This window comes from Papilio xuthus, unplaced genomic scaffold, assembly GCF_000836235.2.
Source record: "Papilio xuthus unplaced genomic scaffold, Pxut_1.1 DF827777.1, whole genome shotgun sequence".
Lineage (NCBI taxonomy): Eukaryota > Metazoa > Arthropoda > Insecta > Lepidoptera > Papilionidae > Papilio > Papilio xuthus.
The window spans coordinates 4959155-4983091 of NW_013530872.1; the positions used below are offsets into that span (position 1 = coordinate 4959155).

The window sequence follows — 23937 nt, forward strand, 5'->3', positions numbered from 1 at the left end:
TAATGAACTATAATTAACATTCTACCTACAGAGTTTTAGAAATTTTTTTACCTAAATATTATCTGCATATTGTGATTAAAAATCATTTTAGAAATGTTTTAAAATAATCTCCCTTGTACCATAATCGAAAACTTATTTAATCGACACTTATAGTGAAAAATCTTAATTTTAAATATTAAAACGTAAAAAAAAAGGTACTGAAATGTGATGCACAAAATATCAGCTTACAACTTAAATTAAAAAAATAAATCTCGAATGTCTTCAATAATTCATTTTATATTTATCACAATAAAAATATTTTTTGTTCAAACTCTTACAATATTTTGGCCGTAGGAACCTTGACAATCAGATTTATACAGATATCAATGTTTTTTAATCTGTTGTAATTTTTTTATAGTTGTTTATACACAAGGAATGTTATAGTTTCGGTACCATTACAACAAAATGTAAAATAGTTAAAGATTTTATTATAATATTTATATTTTCTACAAACATTTAATATAATAGTATCAAAGGTTTGTTATTAATTTTAACGAAAAAAAAATTGGTGATAGACGTCAAGGTTCTGGTTAGACAAAAATTTTGTATAATTTTGAAATTGTAAAAAAGTGACAGCTGTCATCGTTACCCGAAACCTAACCGTCAGTTTCCACTGCTAAAAAACCCGTACAAAGATATATTGTTATCTCACTTTACTCAAATAGAAGGAAAGAGATGATAATATTTTTTCGTGCGAATGTTTTAACAATGAAAGTTACGGTAATACTAAAATCTTATATTAAATTCATAGCAACCTATGTAACTATTGCATTATAAAAAAAAATACTAACATTGTTAAAATTACAGTTGCAAAAAAATTACCACAACGTCGAAAGTAATAAATATAATGTACACGTAATGTACTTATAAGATAATGTTGACAGGTCGCCAGGCCAGTGTTATTGTCAATTACTTCGTCCGTAATATCTACACTTTAATATGCTCAATATTTTGACTAGAAATCATTTTTTTTTTACTTTCTAACAAAACAAAATGTACACGATATATAGCGATTTCTTCTTATCAATTTACAGTTCAATAAAAATTGTACAAACATCGATGAAATGTATTAAAACTGGGACGCCGAAGCAAATTGTTAAAACTAATCACACATATATATAAATACAGATATTTCTATGTACGATTTATTATCGTGCAATAACATTTATTATGTTCATATTATTATTTATTTTATCATCTAATTGCTCGTAGGCACGTAGATTTAACAATTTGTCTGACGTCCCATAAACTTTAGATAAATAGACAGACCTATTTCACATTAAAATCTCTTAAATCTATAAAATTATAGTGGAACAACAGTGATTCAAAACCACATATGCTACACATAAACACTACATTGTATCTATAATATAAATCTATGATGATTATCGATAAATTGTAAATCATTCATTACTACACCACTTTAATAATTTCATCAAATCAATATCAAATTAATCGACGCAAGTCCAAATAAAAACGGAATGCCTTAGTAAGTGCGCTTCTGTACATTATACATCGATATCATAAACCATCTTAAATCATAACACAACGCAATTGTCCTAATAGACATTCCACTATCATTTCATTTTTAAATATGAATCAAATATATATTTATATAAAATTCTGCTGTTTTAGTCCTCGATAGCACCCCAAATCTTCAAGAAACAAACACATTGAAATTTGCTCACAAATAAAAAAAACTCTGGCATCCCTGCAACCAACACACAACTGTCATTTCAAATGTCATCGCGAACTTCTCAACCTCGTCCCGTCGACCCTCGCTGGGGCTTTCCTATATCTGTCTTTGCTTCTGATCTTGTCATGTTTCTTGTTTCTTTTAGGCGTGTCCGTTATTGATGTGCCCACATCCGAATCTTCATTAACTCTGCTTGCCCCAGACCTATCGCATTTCTTATCGAGTTCCGCCATTGCCTCTTGGATAGCGTTTTCAAGCAACGCATTCAATTTTCTACTCCTGCATAATATAGAATAGCTATGAGCATAGACATCGGGAAACCATAGAAACCTGACAGCTAACTAATTTATACAAATCTTTGGGTTGGGTTAATATCACATCGTTTTTCATAATAAATATCCATGAATAAGTAAGAATAAAAATAACAATTTGGGAAACCAATGACTATATTTGTTTAAACTAGCAATATGCAGTAACGTTTTTTTGATTATAGAGACGATATACGAGATGATATTGGGTAGGCAAGACGAAATACAAAATATCAACAAATCCAAGTCAACTATGATTATCCAAATATTTTTTACAGAAAACCAAGACACTAACTTAACTGCGACGGATGACAAGATGATTTTAAATAAGAATGAATTTAAATCGATACGAAAGCAATTTTTCTTAATGCTGGACATTTTTCCGATGCTAAAAATTTCTTTGGAAGAAATAATGGTCTGTCTGTTGTAATGTTCACGGCCTTAGCACACCTCCGCCGCGAAATACAAGTAGCGGTGCCGCTGGATAAATTCTGCTGCGTACAGATGTAGATTAACTAGTGGAATTTGAGTAGCAGAACTAGACGTCCAAAGAATATTACTTTATAAAACCGATACCCATTGCATGATAAAATGTAATTTCGCTTTTGTTTGTATCGTTTGCCACAAACACGTGAGGAAATAATTGCGGAGCCGCAAAGAAGCGAGGAGGTGTGGCTGGCGTCGGAGCAGATCGACCGCGCGAGGAAAGAGATAGAATTATAGTGAAACGTCTATGATACATATTGAGAAATCCGCAGCGGAGGTGTGGTACAGGGTTCAAACTCACTTCCTGTGCTTGGTGCGCGCGGCGTGATGCGCCTCGAGGCCCTCGCTGAGCGTGAGCAGGCGGGAGTGGTCGACGCAGCCGAGCGTCTTGTCGGCGCCGAACCAGCGCACACTCCACCTGCCGTCGGCGCCGCGAGCCTCCAGCTTCCCCGGCCACGACGCGTAACCCTTCACAGGCCCCCACACGAGGTCCCCCACATCGAACTTGTGCGCGCACTCGCTAACCTCGCCCCCCTTCCCGTCGGACTCGTCTCCGCTCTTCGAATCTACACCACAATCGTTTACATGTATCTTTTATACTCCAATTTAAAAGCATGCCGTCACCAGCCGACACCGAAGGGAAGCGAATGGCGCGATTTGTTTTAATAAAAGCTTAGAAGTAGTTACATTGCCGTTTTTTGCGCTCGTATCAACGTATAATAAGGTTTTACAATCATAGCACGCAAAGGCGAGACAGTTTTTATTAATTTAGTTAAATGGGCAGTGAAAAATTACAACGAATTATAACACTGAATGTTAAATGAGATTGAAGCAAAACGTAGTATCGTATGTGTAGTTTCTCCCGTGCCCAAGAAGGAAGATACATTAAAAATGAAAATGTGCTTTACTTACAACGATGAACAGATGAAATGATGGCTTTACAATGATGCGTTAGTAATGGGATCCCAATTTGTGAGCCAATTTTGTTACTTCGTGTGGTGCAATGGAAAGCGACAGAAAGCCGTAGTGGGGGGCGTTCGCACGCCGCATCGCTACACTCTCATCAGTTTTCCAGTACACCATTTATTAACAGCTGTATCTTGTATTAACCCAACCAAAAGAAAACCAATGACCGATAGTATCGCATTACGTGGAAGCTGAAATATACGACAATGATCAGTTTGTGCGCAACGGTTGCTTTTACTTTATATCTCCGGAAACAATTTGGTGCAACCGCATTTATAACGATCAATCCAAAACCAATACAAGACACAACATTTTAATAGATAATTTAGAATTTTGTTAGCTGTGACGAAAGCGTGAGATGGTTTCGGTTATTAGTTTACGACAGAGGATATTTTTTTTCTAACTGGCAACATTTGCTATGCTGTAACGGAAGACTCAATATTAACAAGCTTTTTGAAACACAAATAGGACTATCGAGATTTAGTTGTACAAAATTTGAAGAAAAGAAAGTAATTTTATATATATACAAGTAAAATGTTATACATTTTATTACTAAACAGTATTTACAAAATTGTATAGTTTATATAGTACAGTCAGCACAACAAGCTGAACAGCGGATAGATTTATTTAAAAAAAGAATGTTAGTAAGTCTATACAATATTACTAACATTCTCACCACTCCAATTATCAAGCGTTTATGGTTTAATCATCAGACAAATGATTTAAACCTACATTTTATTCGCATATTTGAATTAGGAGGCGAAGTTTTCCAAAGCGTTATAGTGAAAGGTGTTTAAGCTATTGTAATACAGTACTCACCATCTCCGGAACCTAAATTATGTCTATCGAATACTTTTTGCATGGGCGCAGTCGAGCTGGACCCCGAAGTGGGGTAATGTCTTTGAGATTTCTCCGGAGAGGTCCTCACAAGATCATACTCGGAGTCCTTGGGTAAGCCGTGCACCATGTTATAGTTGGACCTCATTATTTTATCAGTTCTGTACGAGGAACCGTCACCGAATTCGTTCTTCCGTTTGTAATTTTGTTGCCTGTCGTAGTAGTTCGACGTCATAGGCATAACGTGCTGGTGACTGAGTGGAGTGGTCATATTTTGATTGTAATGCATTTCTGATGTTTCTACAGGATGCGACCGATTCTGTCTCATCATCGGTACATTTGAGATCATATCTGTGGAAATGTTTAAAATTGATCGTTATCATATAAAATATAATTTAGCTTAAAGAAATATAATACGTAAATAGTGCAATCGAAAGCGGCTATTAGGGTAAACGATTCATGTTTAATCATCCTGAGTACGATTGAAATATTATTTTGCAACAAGTTTACTATAAAGTCTAAAACAATGGTAATTTGAAAGGTAGTTTGACTATCATGATAAGTAACACTATTACTAGTTGCTTCTATATGTTTTTACTGCTAAATTAAAGTAACTCACTAGTATTGTCCGTGTCGGAATTGATATCTTGTCTGGGCGTGGGCCAGGCGCGTTCTCTGGACTCCGCTATGTCTTGTTCGCTGCTCGACACACATTGAACCATGCCCTGGAATTGTTCAGTTAAACACAATTGAAATTTGACGTTTTACTAAATGTTCAAATGTAAATAAAAAAATTAAAGAGCGATATAAAATAGACACAAATATCTAGTTATTCTTTATCAAGATGAACATACCGATGAGTTAATATCCGCGGGCTCCGGGGACTTTGTGGTGGTGTCTGCGTAGTTGCCCTGTGTGGACATGCAGCGCGCGCCATACACTCTCGGGCTGGAGGCGGTCTCCAGAGCGCCCAGCGGACTGTGCGTCGTGGTATCTGGCGGGCTGCTGCCTGACACCGCCTGGTTGTTCGGAGATTTACCCCGTTGCTGGTTCACCAACGTCTGTGTCGACACGGAGTGACGCACGTGACTGTTGAATGTCCCTTGTCCCAGTAGCGGATTGAACTCGTTCATGAATCTAACGTATCCATCGTTGTCCATCTTGGCCTCGGGCTCGTTCGGCAATTGACCGAAAGCGGCCGATACATGTTTGTCCTCTTTTATTTCTTCGATTTGACTATTTTCTGTTCCTATTTGGACAAAACTTCTCCCCTTTTGGTTTATTTGCTTATGCGCAAGAAGCAAACTCGGGTCAATGCTGAGACGCGACGAGTTGCCTCCGTGTAAATTAGTTTGACACGACATTTGACCGTTGTGGGAATTCGAAACTAGAGTGGTTTGCTGCTGAACGATCGTCGTATTTTGTTGCACGAACGTCGAGTTGCTTCTGTTGTTCGATGCGGAAACTAGTGACGCCTGCTTATTAGGCGATAACGGAACCATTAACGTTTGACCCATCTGGTTGGTCTGGATGAATTCTTGTGTTTGCACATTTCCCGTCCTCACCTGGTGCGGACTCGTATTGAATGTTACATTTGTCGGACTTAAATTTGCAAGGAGGGGACTGAGCTGGCCGTTAAAGTTGGGACTGCTCATCATGACCTGGTTGTTGGGAGAGAGGAACTGTGCGCCGGGGCTGTGCTGCGACTGAATCAGCTTTCCCTGCTGGTTCTGCGCGCGGAGCACGACGCCGCTGTTGCCGCCCGCGGCGAACACGCCCGTGTTCTGCACCGGCGTCAGCACGTTTTGTCCGTTTACCGTCTGCAGCTGCAACTGCATCGGCATTCCCGTAGAATTGTCTTGAATGATCGTCGTGCCGTCCGCAGTCATCACCATACCGCCGAGATTAGGCACGATGAATTGCTGGAAGGCGGGGAAGTTCGACATGACACTGGTCGTGTTGTTGATTAAATTGACAGGTTGCAGGAGGTTGATTTGTTGCGATGGCGACGTATTCGCTATTATCTGTTGCGATCCAAAGTTATTAGTATTTCCCTGTCCGTTCATAACGATATGCGCCGGCGTTCCTGACTTCCCGGGTACTATAGTTAAGGCTTGCAACATCGGAGTGGGAGAAATATTATTCGTCGGGGACAGCTGGAAGCCGCGGGGCGAGAACTGTGGACTGGAGTTGTGCTGCGGAGACGAGTGCACCATTATGTTACTAGGATTCTGCTGCGGCGCCGTTATTTGTAACACGTTTGTTATGTTAGCGGATTGGTTCTTCTTCTTTTTGCTTCTTTTCTTTAAACTCTCCGGCGACAGCATCGCCATACCTTGAACGAAACTCTGTCCATTCTTGACCTCTATCTGTCGATGATTGTCAGGCGACTGTCCGGGTACGATTCCTCCGGTTACTATTTGAGGTATCACCGTGTTGGGTTGCATCACTTGTCCGTCGACAGCCATCATCGGTGGCTGGAGAACAAACGGAGCCGGCAACGTGTTGACAACGACCGTGGGCTGGTTGACGATCGGCTGCACGTTGCCCACGGCGGGCACGACTTGCGACACAGAAGTGGTCACGTTGGTGACGGCACTGGAAACTTGTATGGGAGATACTGCCGTCGTAGTTTTTGGCGGAGGTGGGGGCATGTGGTTGCTGGAGACAATTATTTGACCCGTAGATGATATCAATATATGTCCCGGCGTCGTCGGACCCGTTCTTCTTCCGATTTGTGTCAATGTTGTAGATTGTGAGTTGCTCGCCTCTGATTTTGAAGGCAAACTGCTGATAACATTCTGGACCATCTCCAAGGGCGTCTTCGATATCATATTCTGCGCGGTGGTACCGGCGATGTGCAAGGGATAGCTCGTAGGTAAATTGACCGAATTAATGAACGGATCCGGTTGATTGGTAGGAATGGCGTACGTGGTCGCCAGGTTGACGCTGGGAGGCGGTGGAGGTCGGACAAAGTTTGCCTGCGAGGCATTGATCGACGTCGTTGCGGTATTCGCTTTCCCAGCTAAAACGGAGGTGACCGTATCTCTGGTGACAGAGAATCCACTAGCCATTGTAGTAACAAAAGTCTGGACGTAGCACGCTTGTATTAGAGAATGCGCCGGTCCTCCGCCCAAGTGAGGGGGCGGGCAATAGCCCGGCATCGAGTTCTCCAAACGCTTGCGAGGTTCCAACCTGTAGAGGTCCTGCTGGCTCCGTAAGTTCGGCTTGACCCCCACCATTGATATGTTATCGACCTCCATGAGGTTCTTGTTAACATTGTGGTTAGATATGAAGTGCATCATCTGCGTGCCGAGCGCGGAGTTGCCGGTGGGCGGTCCGGGTGAATTATAGGAATAGGCGTTGCTACTGCTAGGTGTGGAGGGGTTGCTATTGGCGCTGTCCCTGCAGGAGCCTGGGTATGCGGGGCTCGGCATCGGGAACGTGCAGTTGTTCTGCATCTGAGCGCTACTGACTCCACTATGCGGCGTGTCAGTACTTCTAGAGCTGTTGGAGAGCGTCGGCGAGGGCTCCGGCGGCTGAAGCGTCTCGGTGGGTGACACGTTGCTAGTACTGACTACGCCGGCTTGAATCGGCCCGCTATGTTCATTTATAATCAAATTCCGCTCCATAAAAGTCGAAGACGTTACTGGGTTATCATCGAATCCATGTTTAGGACTAGAAGTACTCGGATCTAACTCCATCGAGGACATATTATTCTTTATATATTTCGCCCTCATATTATTTTCGTGATAGTCTGAGCAATTACCCTTATAGGGATTATTACATCCTTTACAACACTGTGACATTGTGTTCTCTGTAGCCTTTTCCGGTATTAAGCTGCTGTCCGGTGTGTTGTTCGGCGAAGGTGATGAATTTGTCACCATATTATTTTTGAATAGGTTAATCATTTCACACGACTTATTGACTGGTTTTCCATGCTTATCGTTTTGGCTGTGAGAACTGTACGAATTTGTTGAATTCTCATATTGAGAACTATCATAAGATGAACTAATGCCTACTTGTTTTGAAATAGTATTGTTCAGTAGAACAGTTTGCTGCGCTAAATATCCGTTGGGATCGTCCATGAAGGAAGGAACATTGTTCATTGCTACATCTTCACAAGTTTTTCCTTTTGAATCTTGAATATATCTAACGCCGTTGTTACCGTACATCGTTTTGTTTTCAGTTGCGGTAAATTTCTTTTTAGGCGCTTTACTGTTGCCTTTCGCCTTTTTCTTAGTGAGTTCAACGCCCGGCCATTGCTGGCTCATCATATTGTAGTGCTGAGGCAGTGGCGGCACGCGCGGGCACATTGTCTGGGACATATTCTCTTGACTTGAAAATGAATTGAAAGTTTTTGACGATTCATCGACAGGGTTTGCGCTTTGCTCGTCGTATTCTATATTGTCCATCTTTTGAGGTTTAGGACTGGGACTCGTCATCGATGTGTTTGGTTCATTTCTCTTCACTTGCCAGGGCGGTGTCTTGGCTGAATTAGTTTTTACTACCGCTCCGTTCTGTATCACCAGTTGGCTTTGTTGAACGTACTGTCCTTGTTGTTTGTTGGTGCCATTATCGGCTAGTTGTGGTTTGAATCCTTTCATGGCCATCTCTATTTGCTTCTGATTCTGTTGTATGAATATCTGCTGTTGCTCATTTATTTTCTGCATCACTTCTGGCGTTAACGCTTGATTCAAACCGCAAAAAACTTGCGAGTCGTCATCTTTGTTTTGTTGCCTCACTTGATGCATATGCGAGTACATATCCTTCTTATCATCTTTATGATCTTGTTCTATCATATTCTGCGATGGAATACTAATGATATTTTTCGGATTAGTTGTTTGTTTATTGAATCCTGTATTTACTCCTATTATTTGTCCATTAGTGCCTAATACTGGTAGTCCAACATTTATAGAATTATTGATAGAATTCTGGTTGTGTTTATGAGGTTCGCCGTTGTCCGACTGTTGTGTTATCCAGCCGTTGTTAACGGTGAGGTAGTGTAGGCTCCTTTGTATGAGTGTTTCCTGCTTGTACTCGCCCTCTTGTCCGACTACATTGAGCATATTCTGCTGCATATATCCGGGCGGGCACTGCTGCACGCTGCAGTTGCCGCGCTGCACCATTGTGCCTGGAGACACAGTACGCTTTTGCTCGATCTCTTGATTCTGTAACAGGAAAATATTATTTAAATTAATGAATATTTAGTATAGGTATTAGAGCCACTATCGAAAGTGTCCCAATAGTAAGTAAAATAAATAAATAAAAATTACAATAGAATTCTGAATTAAAATACTTTCAAAAAATTATTTTGCTTTCGTTCGGTAATACAAATGTTTTCTTATAGCATTTGAAGATTTAAGTATAACACATCCTAAGTATATTTGAAATGCATGATGACAATCTATATAAATAAAAAATCCGTTTGCTGTTAACGGTGTTGGCAACGAGTCAACCCTTATCAGGGCTATGAATACGTAATGTTGAGGCATAACGTACCTTAAAGTCGCCGGGGGGTTTATCCTTTTGAACCAGTAGCGGGGAAATGTTTATGTTAGATATGTAACCGGCTCTTTTCTTCATCTTCTTCTTACCTCCTAATTCTGCACCTGAAATTGATATAAGAAAAATTTGAAACATGGAACTTTACGTTCCTATATCTAAAAACGAGTTAGTTCAAAAGTTCTTACAAAAAAATGACACACATTTGATGTAACATTACAAATTGCTCCAAAATAGTACTAACTTGTAATAAATGAATTCGCATATTATTTGCAAGTAATAAGTATTATAAGTAATTTGTCTCGTGTTGGAAAAAGAAGTATTTTCCAATATCCAATACTTCCAATTCTATCTTCCGATCCTCTAGTCCATTGATATAAATATCTGTCGCAACATTAAATAGTATAACCACTCGGCTTTATATAATAAATTAAAACGTACGACTGCAATCATACCATAAGTATACATAGCCTTTATTTATTTAAAAACAACTCTACAATTTCCATAAAATAAAGCGCCCAATCTATCGAGGATTAATTAAAACAAAACACAATTAGTTCGTTCAAACAGAACAGCGGACTGACATTAAACCCGCTTCAATTCACACACGTTATTTAAATGGATGCTGTGCTGTAGGGCTGCGAGATTTTACATTTAATAGTTACTACACTTTCTACACAAGTATTCTCTTAACAAAATTAAGCAAAAGCTTAAGCTTAATTATAAATCTTAACCAATCATAATAACAATAAGTCATATAATTAAAAAAAAAAATAATGATACAACCAGCACAAAAGACCTTGTTTTCTTGCTTCAGAAATGTTAATGTGGTTACTTAACAAGCAATTTGTATGAAAAGGGGCCGCGTAAAATGACTGTACTTATACAATAAATATGGTTGCGGTTAATCTTTGAACGACGGAAATATTCGGTAAATACGTTTTAAAAAGTACGAAAAATAAGTAGCAGTAAAGAAAACAAATTAAGAAATCATACAACTAAGTAGTACCATTTTAGTAAATACAAAGGATACCTCGATAAAGTTTATTAATCTTCTAAAATCTTGTTCGGAATTAACGTAAAACTTTTCTATTCAAATAAATTGCAAAGTAAAATTGAAAACAATCATTTACTTTGAGAGGTTTCGGATTTCAACGAACAAAGTAAAAATTTGTGAAAGAGTTGGCTAATAAAGTATTCGATTAGTAAAACAAAAGGTTAAGGGTCGGTCTTCGTGACTTTGCTTTGCTCTCCAGACGTCCTTATTACCGAAGCGCTCAGAGATATTTTTCATTGGAGTCTGAGAGGAGCTTAGCCCGATGTCATCAATTCAGTGTTCAGACTTAACTGCTTTGATATTGCTCAACTTTTATATTAAATGTAATAGAATTGCAAATGTATATAAAAGATTGAAACGAATAAAACTTTTGCTCTAAGCTAATAAACATTTCTTTTAAAGACAACATCGATTTTACAATGAGATGATAACATAAAAACGACGAGATACCGAATCTACTAAATGAGCTGCAAAAAGAAACTATTTTTTTAATCATCTTACAATAACGTAAGTATTGAGAAATAAATGTATGCGGTATTTCGTTTCCCATTATTTCTAAAAACAAAAACGTTTAACATATTTCTACAAAGTGAAAGTAAGTATTAAGTGATTATGTTATAAACCTTAAGAATAAAAATACACAACGACCTAAAATAGGTTGAAAAGCTATTAAATGAAATTGACCGCGGCGTATCAACATCAATATTAATTGCGGATAATATTGTTACACCCCCGCTTTATAGAGGCGAGCGACGGAATTTTCTGTAAATAGGTCATGTCGAACAAAGGCCCGAAACGAGAGCAAGGAACAAATTAAATTATATTGTTTATTTAATTATACATTTATAAAGTTTTCAAACGCCAATTTCATAGTTAGTATTAATCTTTTAGATAAGATATTAAATGGAAATTTCTTAATTAATCATAATTAATTTATTACAGTTTAAATGAGTTAAAGAATCACTGTATTAATATAGATATTAAATAATTTACCGCTATCAGTAACAGTCAAGCACAATTGAACAATTGCCAACAAATATAACTTTATAATTCACAAACACAAACGTATCCATTGCTTGCTCGTAACAGTATCGTTTATCAACGGTTCTCGTTCGAACAGTTGGGTACGTAAAGAAGGTTGTAAGACTCGAAAGCACACCGAGCCTTAATTTCATAGCGCTCCATAATTAGTTAGAGAGCCGAGTATAATGCCGTTATCTATTTGCACATTATCTGGCAGATTTGCAATTAAAATACTGGTTGTGCGAGCCAGGGGTGGTCTCCGAGGCACCGGGATGGCAGGGGGTGAGTGTGGGTGTCGCCGGGCGGGGAGGGAGGAGCGCCGGGGGTGCACGGCCGCGACTCGTCAGATCAATAGTCGTCGGGGTGCGCGCCCGAGCCCGCTCCACGCCGCCGATTGTTTCAAATTACGCCCGCCCTTTGTTCCCGCCGCTGATCGAGTCGCCAGCGTTTTGTTTGCTCTAAACGTTCGACTTCCTTTACGGTAATTACGCAATACTGCGGCCGCTAGAGCTCCCCGACCAGCCGCTGCGTCCACTCTCAGCCGCTTAATCTTCTTTGCGGGCATTATCTTCTTATCGAAACTCCCCACTGCTCCCCCATACTTAGAGTTGTTATGACCGTTGCTTAACGTAGAGAATTTAAAAATGTTAACTCGATGATGCGCAATGTGTATGTCTATTATTAAAATTTTAGATAGTGTCATGGCAACTCGATACTATCAAATTTTTGGGCACATATATTTTGATTTCTTGATTATTTGTTCCGATAAGGGACTTTTTTTAAAGTTTAGCTTCCATCATATTTAAGGCCAAAAGACAGACCAAATTGTAATTTTATTATATGTACAGTTCCTTTAGTTCAATGTAGTTTTTTCGTATCAACGTAATGAGAAAGTTTTTAGTATAACCGGCGCGTGAGCCAGAAATTTTAAAAAATAACGGTCTGAATAAGCGTCAATCTGGGAATTCTTTACCAAACGCAATCATTTAATGAATCGTGGAAACTGTAAATTAGCAGTACAACAAGTGTTCTGTAGTAAAATCCTCTACTGTATGTAATCCAAATTATCAAAACTTGGCAGAAAAGGTTATCAAAAACGGTTAACCTATGTAACGTTGAACTGAGCTAAAAAATCTCAAATGAGATTGAATGATTAATTTATTCATTGTTAACATAAACATATTTTTTTCAAAACTATTAATAACTATTTTCATTATCTATACTGCCAGAAGACGTTTAACAACATTAAAAATACATAGAAACTAACCATATGTTTATAATGTTGATGTACATTGTCAGTAAATGATATCAGATGGCCCTTTTCCATTTCGTCTCAGTAATGAGTAAATCGGCGTGGAGCAATCAGTGAGTGGCCTAGGTTTATTAGCCGACTAATTGAGCAAAGTGGCGCGATTGCAATCGGCCGACACGATGCCAGCCATTACAAGCAACGCTGAATACAAATTGTACTTGCAGTGCAATAAGTACGTGGGGTTATTACAAGTATGGATATCTCATACGTGGCGAGGTGCAATAGTGGCAATCATTTCTAAACGATTTTATTGCTACAATTTAAAAAGAGGGGGCTTTTTACATCAGCTCAGTATTCAAGTTGCAATCAGATTTGCCTACTTTTTAAGATGCCACTAAATTAAATATCTTTTTTTAATGTATATTTTCCTAAATTTTAACAAGTTTTGTAGTATGATACATATGTTTTATACTACAAAAGCAAAGTAAAAATAATCTCAGCGGTAAGATATGCAAGTTCCAAATTACGTCACCGAAACGTAAAAAAAGTGTTTTGAAGCGAGGCGAGGCAAGGTAGAGAGCGGGCAGTGCATATGAAGTCGTGTCACAGTTCAAGTGGACCGTGTTTGCGTTGTGTTACAAGGGGTAATGCAAGGTAAAGCACGCGAAACGTGAACCGATTTGCATATTAAAAACTGTTATTGCTAGCGGGGGTGGCGAGTAGGATTGCGAGGCGGCCGCGGGCGAGCAGCGGGGTGGCCCAGGTTGTTACTCCCGCACTGACGAAGTGCAGTTGCAAGCTATTCATGCCGCACTAAATGCACCCCAGTCCCCGCGCCGCCCCCGCTGCCACTCAACAACAAAGAGGCCGACTCTACCCCTCTTTGTTATAAGAAACAACTCGCTCTTCCAAGCGACCACTTTTCAGTGCTCCTTAGAAATAGATAGCAACAATTTAACTTGCCGAGAGTTCTCCCTATTAATTTATTTCCTTAAGTTTATCTTACTCCATTATTATCGTCAAGTTACCTATGAGAGCCTGTAAATGGAAAAGCACAATATATAGGTATAAATAACTTTTCTTTAATAAATTACAAATTTGTGTGTATATTTACCTGCTCCGTTTGAACTTAGAAAAAGTTTAAATTTTATTAAAATTTCAGTTTACGTTGATGCATAATTGCTTATGACTTAACTCTTTGCACTATATCTTTGAAGAACATCAATTCGGTCTTTAGCTTCAAATAAAACTAATGGCATGTTAGGAGATAGAATAGGTGTCAGAGTTCATTCAATCTAAAGCATATTAGGGGCGGCGTGGAAAACCCCGGATCGCATCGGTCCGTCGTCGGGATCGGTCCGGGGCATTTCCCGGCGCTTGCCGACGCTTCCCGGCGCTCGCCGGCTAATAGCGTCGGGTTCACACTCGGGTAATTGGATGAAGGCGAGGGCCGGAGCGGAGATTGCGCTCGGAACACCCGCCCGCTAATCGGATAATAATACTCCCTCTAGCAGCGGACGCGATGGACTGCGGACACCGACTTTAACAAACTTTAAAATTACACAACGCTCGCTGAGATGCACCACTTGCTTTGATGGTGCCTAACTTCGCGGAATCTACGGCTATAATTTGAAATTACTATGTCACTGTGCTACTTTATTAAAAATCCTCTGTCTACATTGCTAAGTCGGTGTTAGTATCATGATTTAGTATTACTAAAGTAAACTTTCCAATTACTATATCTCAAACAAAAGACTAACTACATTGCAACATATTCAATACCAATTTACATAAGATGAAAACATCGTTCAAAGGTTCGTGTATTCGAAATAAAGCGATATAAAAGTACATGCATGAAGTTTCTAGTATGCAATATTGTAGGGTGTTAAAGTACGCTTTAGTTGTTGTCTGAATATAGAATATCTTCGCGCTCCGGGGCGTCGAGAGCAGTCGCGCGAAGAAATCACTTACATTTCTCCAACAACGTCTTACCAATTTAAAATAAACATCTTGAAGAATAAACAAGGAACAGTAAATATACTGAAAGAATAAAGAATGACAAGAGAATGAAATGAAACGTTGAATTTGAATAAATAAGAGCTAAATACGACTTTCAAATCAAAGGTAAAGATAATCCTAAACCTAAGCTATGATACAACTATCATTAAGCACAAATCTTTCGAAGTGTAATTTGGATGCCCAATCAAAAGACGTAATTATAATCCATCATTGTAAAATTCTTTAAAAATGTTTCTAGTATCTACGTAAATAAAGTATTTATAAAAAAGCAGGCAAGATAACTACATAGTAAAAAAAATCAGAATCGAGGAAAAATACATGTAAAACAAACGTAAGCGGCACCATCTCGAATCACAATGCTACATCCGAAAGGTTGACGTTAGCTGAAAGGAAATAAGGTTAAGAATCCGTCCCGTGACGTATAAAAGCCTTCGGGACGCTATTTGTGCGACCACTAAACGCAATTTACTCAGCCCCTCGTTACGTCGCCTACAATTTTGCTCTCATTCCTCCCTTCCTTACTCATTACATGAATAATAATTTGTTTATTGTTATCTCATTTCGCCTTGTTTATGTTACAAATTGAAGATTGAGTTTCCTTCGGTAATTTATTAATAAAGATCCATCTACACGACTATATTGATGTGTTTAATTACATTTGTCATAGTTATCGTATAATTCGTCGTTACGTCACAAGTTAAAGTAAAGATACAGCTGCTTAATGAAATGCCAACAATGAAAATCCAATTAGAACGCCATTAATCTTAAATTTCTAGTGCAATCTAACATCATAAAAGTGAATATGTGTATTATCACGGTTTCGTACCATAAAGACATAATTAAACGTCACAAAATTTTGCGCACAAATTGTCCAAATACAAAAAGCAAAGTACTTCTAACTGCTACCCAGAGTTTATAGTCACTGAAAAAGACCCTTAGTGTAGATTTAGTATAAAAGGTCTACACTACGGGAGGGCTTAAATTACCATTAAAAGACACGGCGCGCGATAATAGACGAAAGGAATTCAACGCGATAGTTGATAAAAAGAAAACATTACTGACAGGTTAACTTTTTTGGTTCTAAATAATAAAAGCTAGTAATGCTCAGTTTTCAATATTACAGTCTAACCGTCAAATCCAGTGATGGTTTAGATTGCTGTACTGGAACAACGTAAACAACACAAAATGGCTATGACTATTTACCTTTCTTTTGTTCCACGTTGTGGTGGGGTTGTGGCGGGTGCGGCGGGTGCGGCGGCGGCGTGGCGGGAGAGTGCGCGCGCGTCTGCAGCGTCGCCAGCAGTTTCCGCTTGTGGTTGCACAGCTTCGTCAACTCCGCTCCCGAAGCCGGCTGATACTGCTTGCTCACCACCTGTACCAAAAAATAAATAATTATCATCAAAAATATTAGCTAATACTGAATCCAAAAGCCCTTATTGACCTCTTAATAATTAGTTATTATATTTAATGTATACATGTTTTTAATCATTTCTCACCTTTATTAAAGTAGACCTATGTAGTCAAGAGTACGAGGTAAAAAAAAATTAAACCGCATAAACAAGAGGTGCTTAATTAGTATCGAATAATTAAAACTTCTGTAAAACTATTTATGAAATCTGAGATAGCATTATGCAGTATATAATACGCAATACCCAATAAGAAATTGTGTCAATTTTACTTCATTACATAACTATAATACTAATAAAAGGTTCATTAACAAAACAAACATAAAAAAAAAGTTTTACATGTTTCACAACCTTGTAGGCAGTTACGTTAACATAAAATAAAGTAAACACCTTTAATTAAACGGATAAATTCTACATAAATAATTAAAGCAAATTAACAAGCAATGTATGGCCTTTGTGTAGGGGCAGGTGTATATTTTATGAACAAAAAACTAAAATACATGTACCTGACACCAATGGATGTTGTCAGCGTACAAGAGGGCATATATTATTTTTGTTTCTTCACAACTTAAACGATTATTTTATATTCATTGAAAAAACTTAAATAATTGAATAATGTAAATAACAACAATAAATGGCGATGGCTAGATTAAGAAATAAATTGAGAAACAACTGAGTACGTACTTTAAACGGAATACCTAAGTTACAACTGTCAGTCGTGACAGACTTTAAATCCAAAATACCAGATTGTAACGTTATTCACCAAAAAAACTTCAACTATACATGAGTTCTTGAAAATTTTATTAAAGTAGTGTAATAAATTACATAGAGGTAAGAGGACTTATTATATATATATATTAGAGGAGGTTATTTTTCTAATATAAGTAAACAACGATCTCAAATTATCTATGGGCTATGAGATAAATAGAAAGTCTAGAAAGTAGTGAAGTTTAACTTTCTCTATTCATGTTGTTCTATTTCGTTGGCGATAGGTCATTGTAGTCGTGGGTTTCCACTGAGGAAACATTCGTAGAGAAACATATTGTTATCTCAGTTTTTAAAAGATAATGAGAGAGATGGCCATATACATTTAATGAGTGCATCTGAAACTCAGTTTGTACCACAGACTCCAGGTATTCATATTTGACTAAAAGACATCCCACTGATATCCTACTTGAAAACAAAAAAAAACACAAAAAATATATAAGATGTAAAAGATTCTGCGAAATTTACAAATTTAAAATAAACATTAAACCTCTAAACATCCATATTAATTTAAACGATGTCAATACCTCATTATTCAGTTCCAAATTCAAATCCTAACGTAGTTATGCAAATGTGCAAAATTAAATTGGCATTAGTACAAGGGTAATTTATTATAATCATACAATACATATAATCCCCATACATTAGTTGGGTGTCATGAACGCATGATTGATAAGTGACATGTTATCCACACGACGGGCGGACGGGCTAAATTAATGCGAGCCAGACGGCAATAGTGTTGTACTGTGTCAGTAAACATAGACATCGATTTAACGAACATGCTATTGCCTTGTACGCAGTTTATGCAATGTGACTGGCTGTTTAGACTTCGTGATTTTTCAATCTATTTAAAAAAAAGGAGGTTCTTATTTCGTCTGCACTTTTCATAAATATCTTTTAGAAAACACAATGTTATAAACCTCTGGATTCGGTTAGGTTACTAATCTAATGACGATAATATATAAATCGTGAGTTCAAAAACTTAACTCTTTAACAACCATCAGTCATGACGTTTAAAATATTTTTTAATCAATAGAATTTACTTTTATATCATCCACTTCTATTACTAATATTTAAAATTGAACGCAATGTACAAGGAATTCGAAAACTTGAAACAGAAATAAAATATCGATAAAATTAAAATCGTTAATAGTTTCGGGAACATAAGTAGACAACCCTATGCCATCGTGTTTGGACAAAACGAGGAAATAGCCGTACGGCTTGCACTAAGTAACTGGTGCGTTAGCGCGCCCCTGGTAATAGACGCTCAATTTACAGCCGGTGAGTACATTATCACATGTCAATAAGCAAACCTTCCCCTTTTCAAAATATATCGCTGTCAATACGTATTTGCTAATTTATGTCTTTGCAAACATGATCTGTTACAAGTTTGTTGAACTTAATGACCATTTTATTAGTCTTCCACGCCAACTTAAAAAGTAAACGTAATTATTACAACTTGAAAGAAAGCGTTAATAAAGACGATGATGATTCACTTATCTTCAGAATTAATATGTAAAGTTAACTATTTCGTAAGTTGTATAAACGAATACGACAATCACAATACTGATTTTATCTATATAACGTACTGTAATCAACAAACAACAACCCTACGTACGTTAGTCAGATAACATATTATTTTCTATGCACCATGAAACATATACGTAATCAAACCCTTTGTATTGAATGTGTGTGTGTTTTTTTTAAGTGATACATGGCCACGCGCCACGCTAACTATTGGCCTTGTGCCACTCGGCGTGCAATCACATTAGCACTCAAACGTCAAATTATGACAAGCATTGCAACATGCAGTACGACACTAAAAAATACACCAGAATATAACACCTTAAATTAATAAGTTTAAAAATAGTTAAGGTTATTTAAATGGAAAGATCATATGCTATTTTCATATATTTTTAATAAATAAGAAGGTTTATTTGGCACGCGCCGCGTCTTCTACCGTCTTTAGCGAAGCGAACAATACTAAGGCGTAATACTTCGTCATGTTTGAAAGAAGGTCGAGAGCTAACCTAGTCTAGTGTATACAAAAGCTTTAAGATTAAAAAGAACAATGAAAAATCTTTCGTCTTTTTTCTCGATTGTAAAGTAAAGACTTTCAGTTCATTCTGGTAACTAGTGCTACAATTTAGTAGATTAATCTGGCATTTTCTTTTTACTATAATTTTCACTTCTGAAACAGTATCTTATTTTGTGTTTAAGAAGCTTTCAACAGATTAAAAATTTCCTTAATTAATTTGAAGGACTCCTGTTGAAACTTTTGGTGACCTAATTCAGAGCACGGAAAACAAACAATCGCTTTTATAAATTGCTTGTCGTTCAATTGCGCGATGGTTTCATCACGTGCACATCGCATTGTTCCGACCGGCTGCGCGTATGCTAATCACTACGATAACTTTCGCCACAGCTGTCTGTTTAACGTAATAATGCTGTTCTTTTAATTACATATTTAAATTTTACGTGCCATTTAAATATGTAATTTTAACCTAAATTAAAAGAGACCTCGTAACCTATACAAAACACATTAACTACCGATCACTTATGATGCGAAAGAAACTATAATCTACTCAAGTATTGTAACCGTGCGATTTCACTACCATACAACTAAAAAAAAATATTTTAATCCCCTTCAATAATTTCTGTGATAATCCACACATAACAGAATCTAGTGGAAACTCAAGCTTAGAAATTTTTATTTTGTGACATAGGTTACGTACTATTAAAAATTGGTGAATTAAAGAACCATTGAGATTAAATGATGACCTGGTATAAAAACACGACGAATGAAAGCAATCGAGTTGATGGAGACCTCCGCGGACACGCCCGCGCCTCTACTGTATTATAAGCGCCGGATTAACTAATGACTTTCCGATAACTAAAAACAATACCATCTTACAATACAAACAATAACCAATTCTAGGTGTAGTATTTTCAATAAATATAGACTACTTTATGCATAGGTAAAAGTAGTCTGTGTAGACGAATTATTTTATTTACAATTTTTTTACTGACAATCAGGCAATGATTGATGATTTTATTGCTTATTTGTGTTAACTAATATTAGCAACAAACATCAGTTTCGGATGTTAATCGCAAGCAATCGTTTGCATGTATCAATATGCAAAAACGAAGGTTCAATTCGTTTTATTCTCACTTTGCTGAATGTAGTGCAATTTGTCGTCGCAGTGTCGCTACTCGTTTTCCCGCCACTAATTAACGTAGACATCGGCTCCCGAACCTGTAGCCCACCTCCCCACCCCCGCTCCTCATTTATCTCCCTTCAGCCCTAAGCGACCGCGGCTTGATATGCATTCGGAAATAACCAATAGCGTTCTTCTCTAACGTAGTTTTTATGTTATCAACTTATCATAATTATTTTACATAAGACTGTTAAATAATTATAAGCTATCTATTCCAATGATCAATAGTTTAAAGTCTACGAAAGATTTAACAAGTTTTGTAAGAGAATTTAAATTATGAGAATCATACTCTGATTATGTTTGTACATAGTTGTGTAAAACTAGGCGATTTGTTCGTTTATAAATTGGTATCTCATGAGACTTTTAATATAACTGACATTGTATCATATGTCAGCTTCATAGCGAATGACAGTCTCATTCTGCTGTCAATCAATACATGTGCTGTATAAAAGATACATAATTAAAACTGTAGCAGCTATAAGTAAACAACTTTACAAAGGAACTTGTCTGTTTTTGCGTCTCATTTTAACGTGTTCATTAAAACATCTTGTTATAAGAGGCGATGTCAATATGATACATAAGAAGCTGGAAGGACATCGATGAACATTTTAATTATGCTAAAAAATATGAGTCAGCCAAACGTCAAACTAACCATTACAGCATTAACAAAACGTGTAGGTATGCGCTATGTGATTTAATAACACGAAATAGTCAAATAAAATACAATACTGCTAGTTTCACACGAGGTCAGAACAATGAGGTAGTGTAGTAGATAGTGCAGTATGCACACAACAAGACAGAACTACACTGTTGACAATGTCCTTCTTTTCGCGACAAGCACCTTCGTATCATCATCGCCAATTACGTCTAAATTAGTCTGAAAGTTGTGGTGTACTTTTAATAAAATTGTTGCCGATGAAGATACGATGGCGCTTGTCAAATACTGGTGCTAGGCTCACAGTTCAATGCTCTGTCCTCGTGTGCAATATTACTAAACATGTATCATTCGTCAACTTCATCTACGTGTTGTCCGCTTCAATGTACGCCACGTCACATCACATCGATATAGTACGAACAATAGTCAATAAACAATATCTACGAGATATAGGATATTGAACCCTCGCGCTATGTCACAAGGGACGAGTTCAAGTTTTAGAGCTATTAAGACACAAATAAATATATATTTATACATATTTCGTGACATAAAAGTACGTACTAGTAATAACAATAGTCCGGGAGTACTCAAATGCCTATAATACACATACCACTTTACGAGTGTATTAAAAACCCATCATAATAATATTTACTACATCAAAACACATTAACAAAGTTATAAATCTTACAGTTCCGTTTTTATCAAGCACACTACTGTTCGTTAAGTATCGAGTGTGCGAATAGTTGTGTATGTGCTTATAGTCAACATGTGTTCTGAGAGAGTTAATATAATTTTAGTGCTAATAGAATACTTTTATACTATTTATACAACTAAATAACACATGGTGTTAAGATACTAAAATACACGAATTATTCAAAAATAATTTAAGAACTACACTTTTTGATATCAGTAAGTTTTTTCTAACGACCATCAAAACCTTATTTTTAATCTAATAGTAATAATAGAGATAAAGAAAATTGGATTACTATGTTCTGGATTAATCCAAAAACTACTGAACCCATTTACAAATTTCATTTACGAGGAGATAGATCGTCTATTCGTTTATTTCTCAAACTTAGTAAAAAATATTAAACTAAATATAAACGGAAAATAGATTAAGATCCTAAAAATAGCAAATAATAAAAGTGGGCGATATTAAGAGAGTCTGAGAGGAAAAGTTATTTTTGCGATCTATTTCTGGAATATAATGAGACAATTTCTTCAATATAGATGGCGTAGCTTTATAAAATAAACATCCAAAATAGGCATCATTAGCCGGGGTTTAATGCCAAAAATAATTCTTGGGCGAATTTATAAGCAATCTTGTTTTTCGCAGCGGTACATTATGAATTAATAAACAATAGAGCGAGCGGCGTGTAATTCGAGATGGTATCAGTACGAGCTACACAGACGTTGCCAAAGCGATGGGCCGGTACGTATTCCGGGAATGGAATGTAAAAGGGCCTCGTGATTTATCGCGAGGCGCACAATAATCTCGTACATAATATTCTAAGCGGGCCCGCTATCAGGACGGAATGTTACAGCCCCGGGCCCCGGGCGGTCGCCACTTTCACCTCGCACTGAGAAAGTTGCCAGCGCTTAGAATCTAACTCAACGTTTGTCGTATCACAAGACATTTCGTCGGTGACCGACTAGTTCATAATGCACACTAACTTAAAGCGGAACATCGATTTTTTAAGGTTTTATGTAATTAACTTCCATCTTACGAGCAGTGTGTATTTTTAAAAACTTTAAAAGAAATATGTTATTAAGATTTATAAGCATTACCTAAGAAATTTAGATATTATAAAAATGTATTAAAACGGTTATTATAAATCAGCTTCGAAAAGAAAAAATTTCATCGACAAATTGATCGCATTAAAAAGAAAAAACTGCTACATTATCCCTTTCATTCGGCCTCGGACGTGGTGAAGTAAACTTAGTCGATGTGAACGCAGATAATTGAAACTCTCGAGACCTTGGTATGTTTAAATGTCAGTCACAGAAGAGGGTTGCCAGTTGGTGGTTGCGACGCGGAAACGCCGCACCTTTGTTCTGCGAAAGTCGACACACAATGAGCTCCCATGACAACAATGCGAGATCCTTTCGCATTGATTTGCAACGCAATGTAAAACCTCGAAGCTGAATAACAAACTTGTACATATTAAATCGCAATCACTTGTACGTCTTCGTAAAAGACGAATATATTATCGTTTCTTTTATTGAAATCAAAGTCAACGGATGCCATATAATTTTATTGTATATTTGTAAACATTACGTTGCTGATACGCTTTAAATACTAAAGAATGTGATTATCAATACCTACAGGTAAAAAGAAATACCTTCAAAGATAAATTAAAAAAATCATTTGCATATTACATAAAACAACATTTTGCAATTGTTTAAAAAGTGATGTTTCTATAAAATTACAAAATGTCAGGAATATATCACGGTTAGAGTCTATCTGAGGCAATAGCAGTATAAATTAATACTAAATAAATCAGAAGTTACTTAAAGACGACTCAATTTATAAAACCTTCGCCATCTTAATGATCAATCTAAGATTAAAAAAATACATACAAGAATTATACGATTTCTAATAAGTTATTAATTTTGAAAATGCATGATAACTCATAAGAGAAGCTAAATATATATAAACTGAGTCGGTTGAAATACACTTCTATTCGAATAATTTGTAACGTATA

General features: G+C 37.1%; 1 protein-coding gene across 3 annotated transcripts in view; it reads right to left on the bottom strand.

The window, feature by feature from the left end:
• Window positions 1-541: 541 nt before the first annotated feature.
• LOC106115762 (uncharacterized) overlaps window positions 542-23937 on the bottom strand; it is a 56348-nt gene continuing 32952 nt past the window's right edge. The window contains exons 3-9 of one of the 3 annotated variants that reach the window (XM_013309271.1): window positions 16392-16560; window positions 9835-9944; window positions 5187-9503; window positions 4952-5057; window positions 4315-4683; window positions 2831-3095; window positions 542-2014 (exon numbers count right to left, since the gene is read on the bottom strand). In XM_013309271.1, coding sequence (XP_013164725.1) covers window positions 1783-2014; window positions 2831-3095; window positions 4315-4683; window positions 4952-5057; window positions 5187-9503; window positions 9835-9944; window positions 16392-16560 — 5568 coding nt within the window. In that variant the 3' untranslated portion in view covers window positions 542-1782. Of the gene's footprint in view, window positions 2015-2830; window positions 3096-3441; window positions 3687-4314; window positions 4684-4951; window positions 5058-5186; window positions 9504-9834; window positions 9945-16391; window positions 16561-23937 lie in introns of those variants that run through there. The other 2 variants (XR_001227776.1, XM_013309272.1) reach the window with 2 other exon arrangements.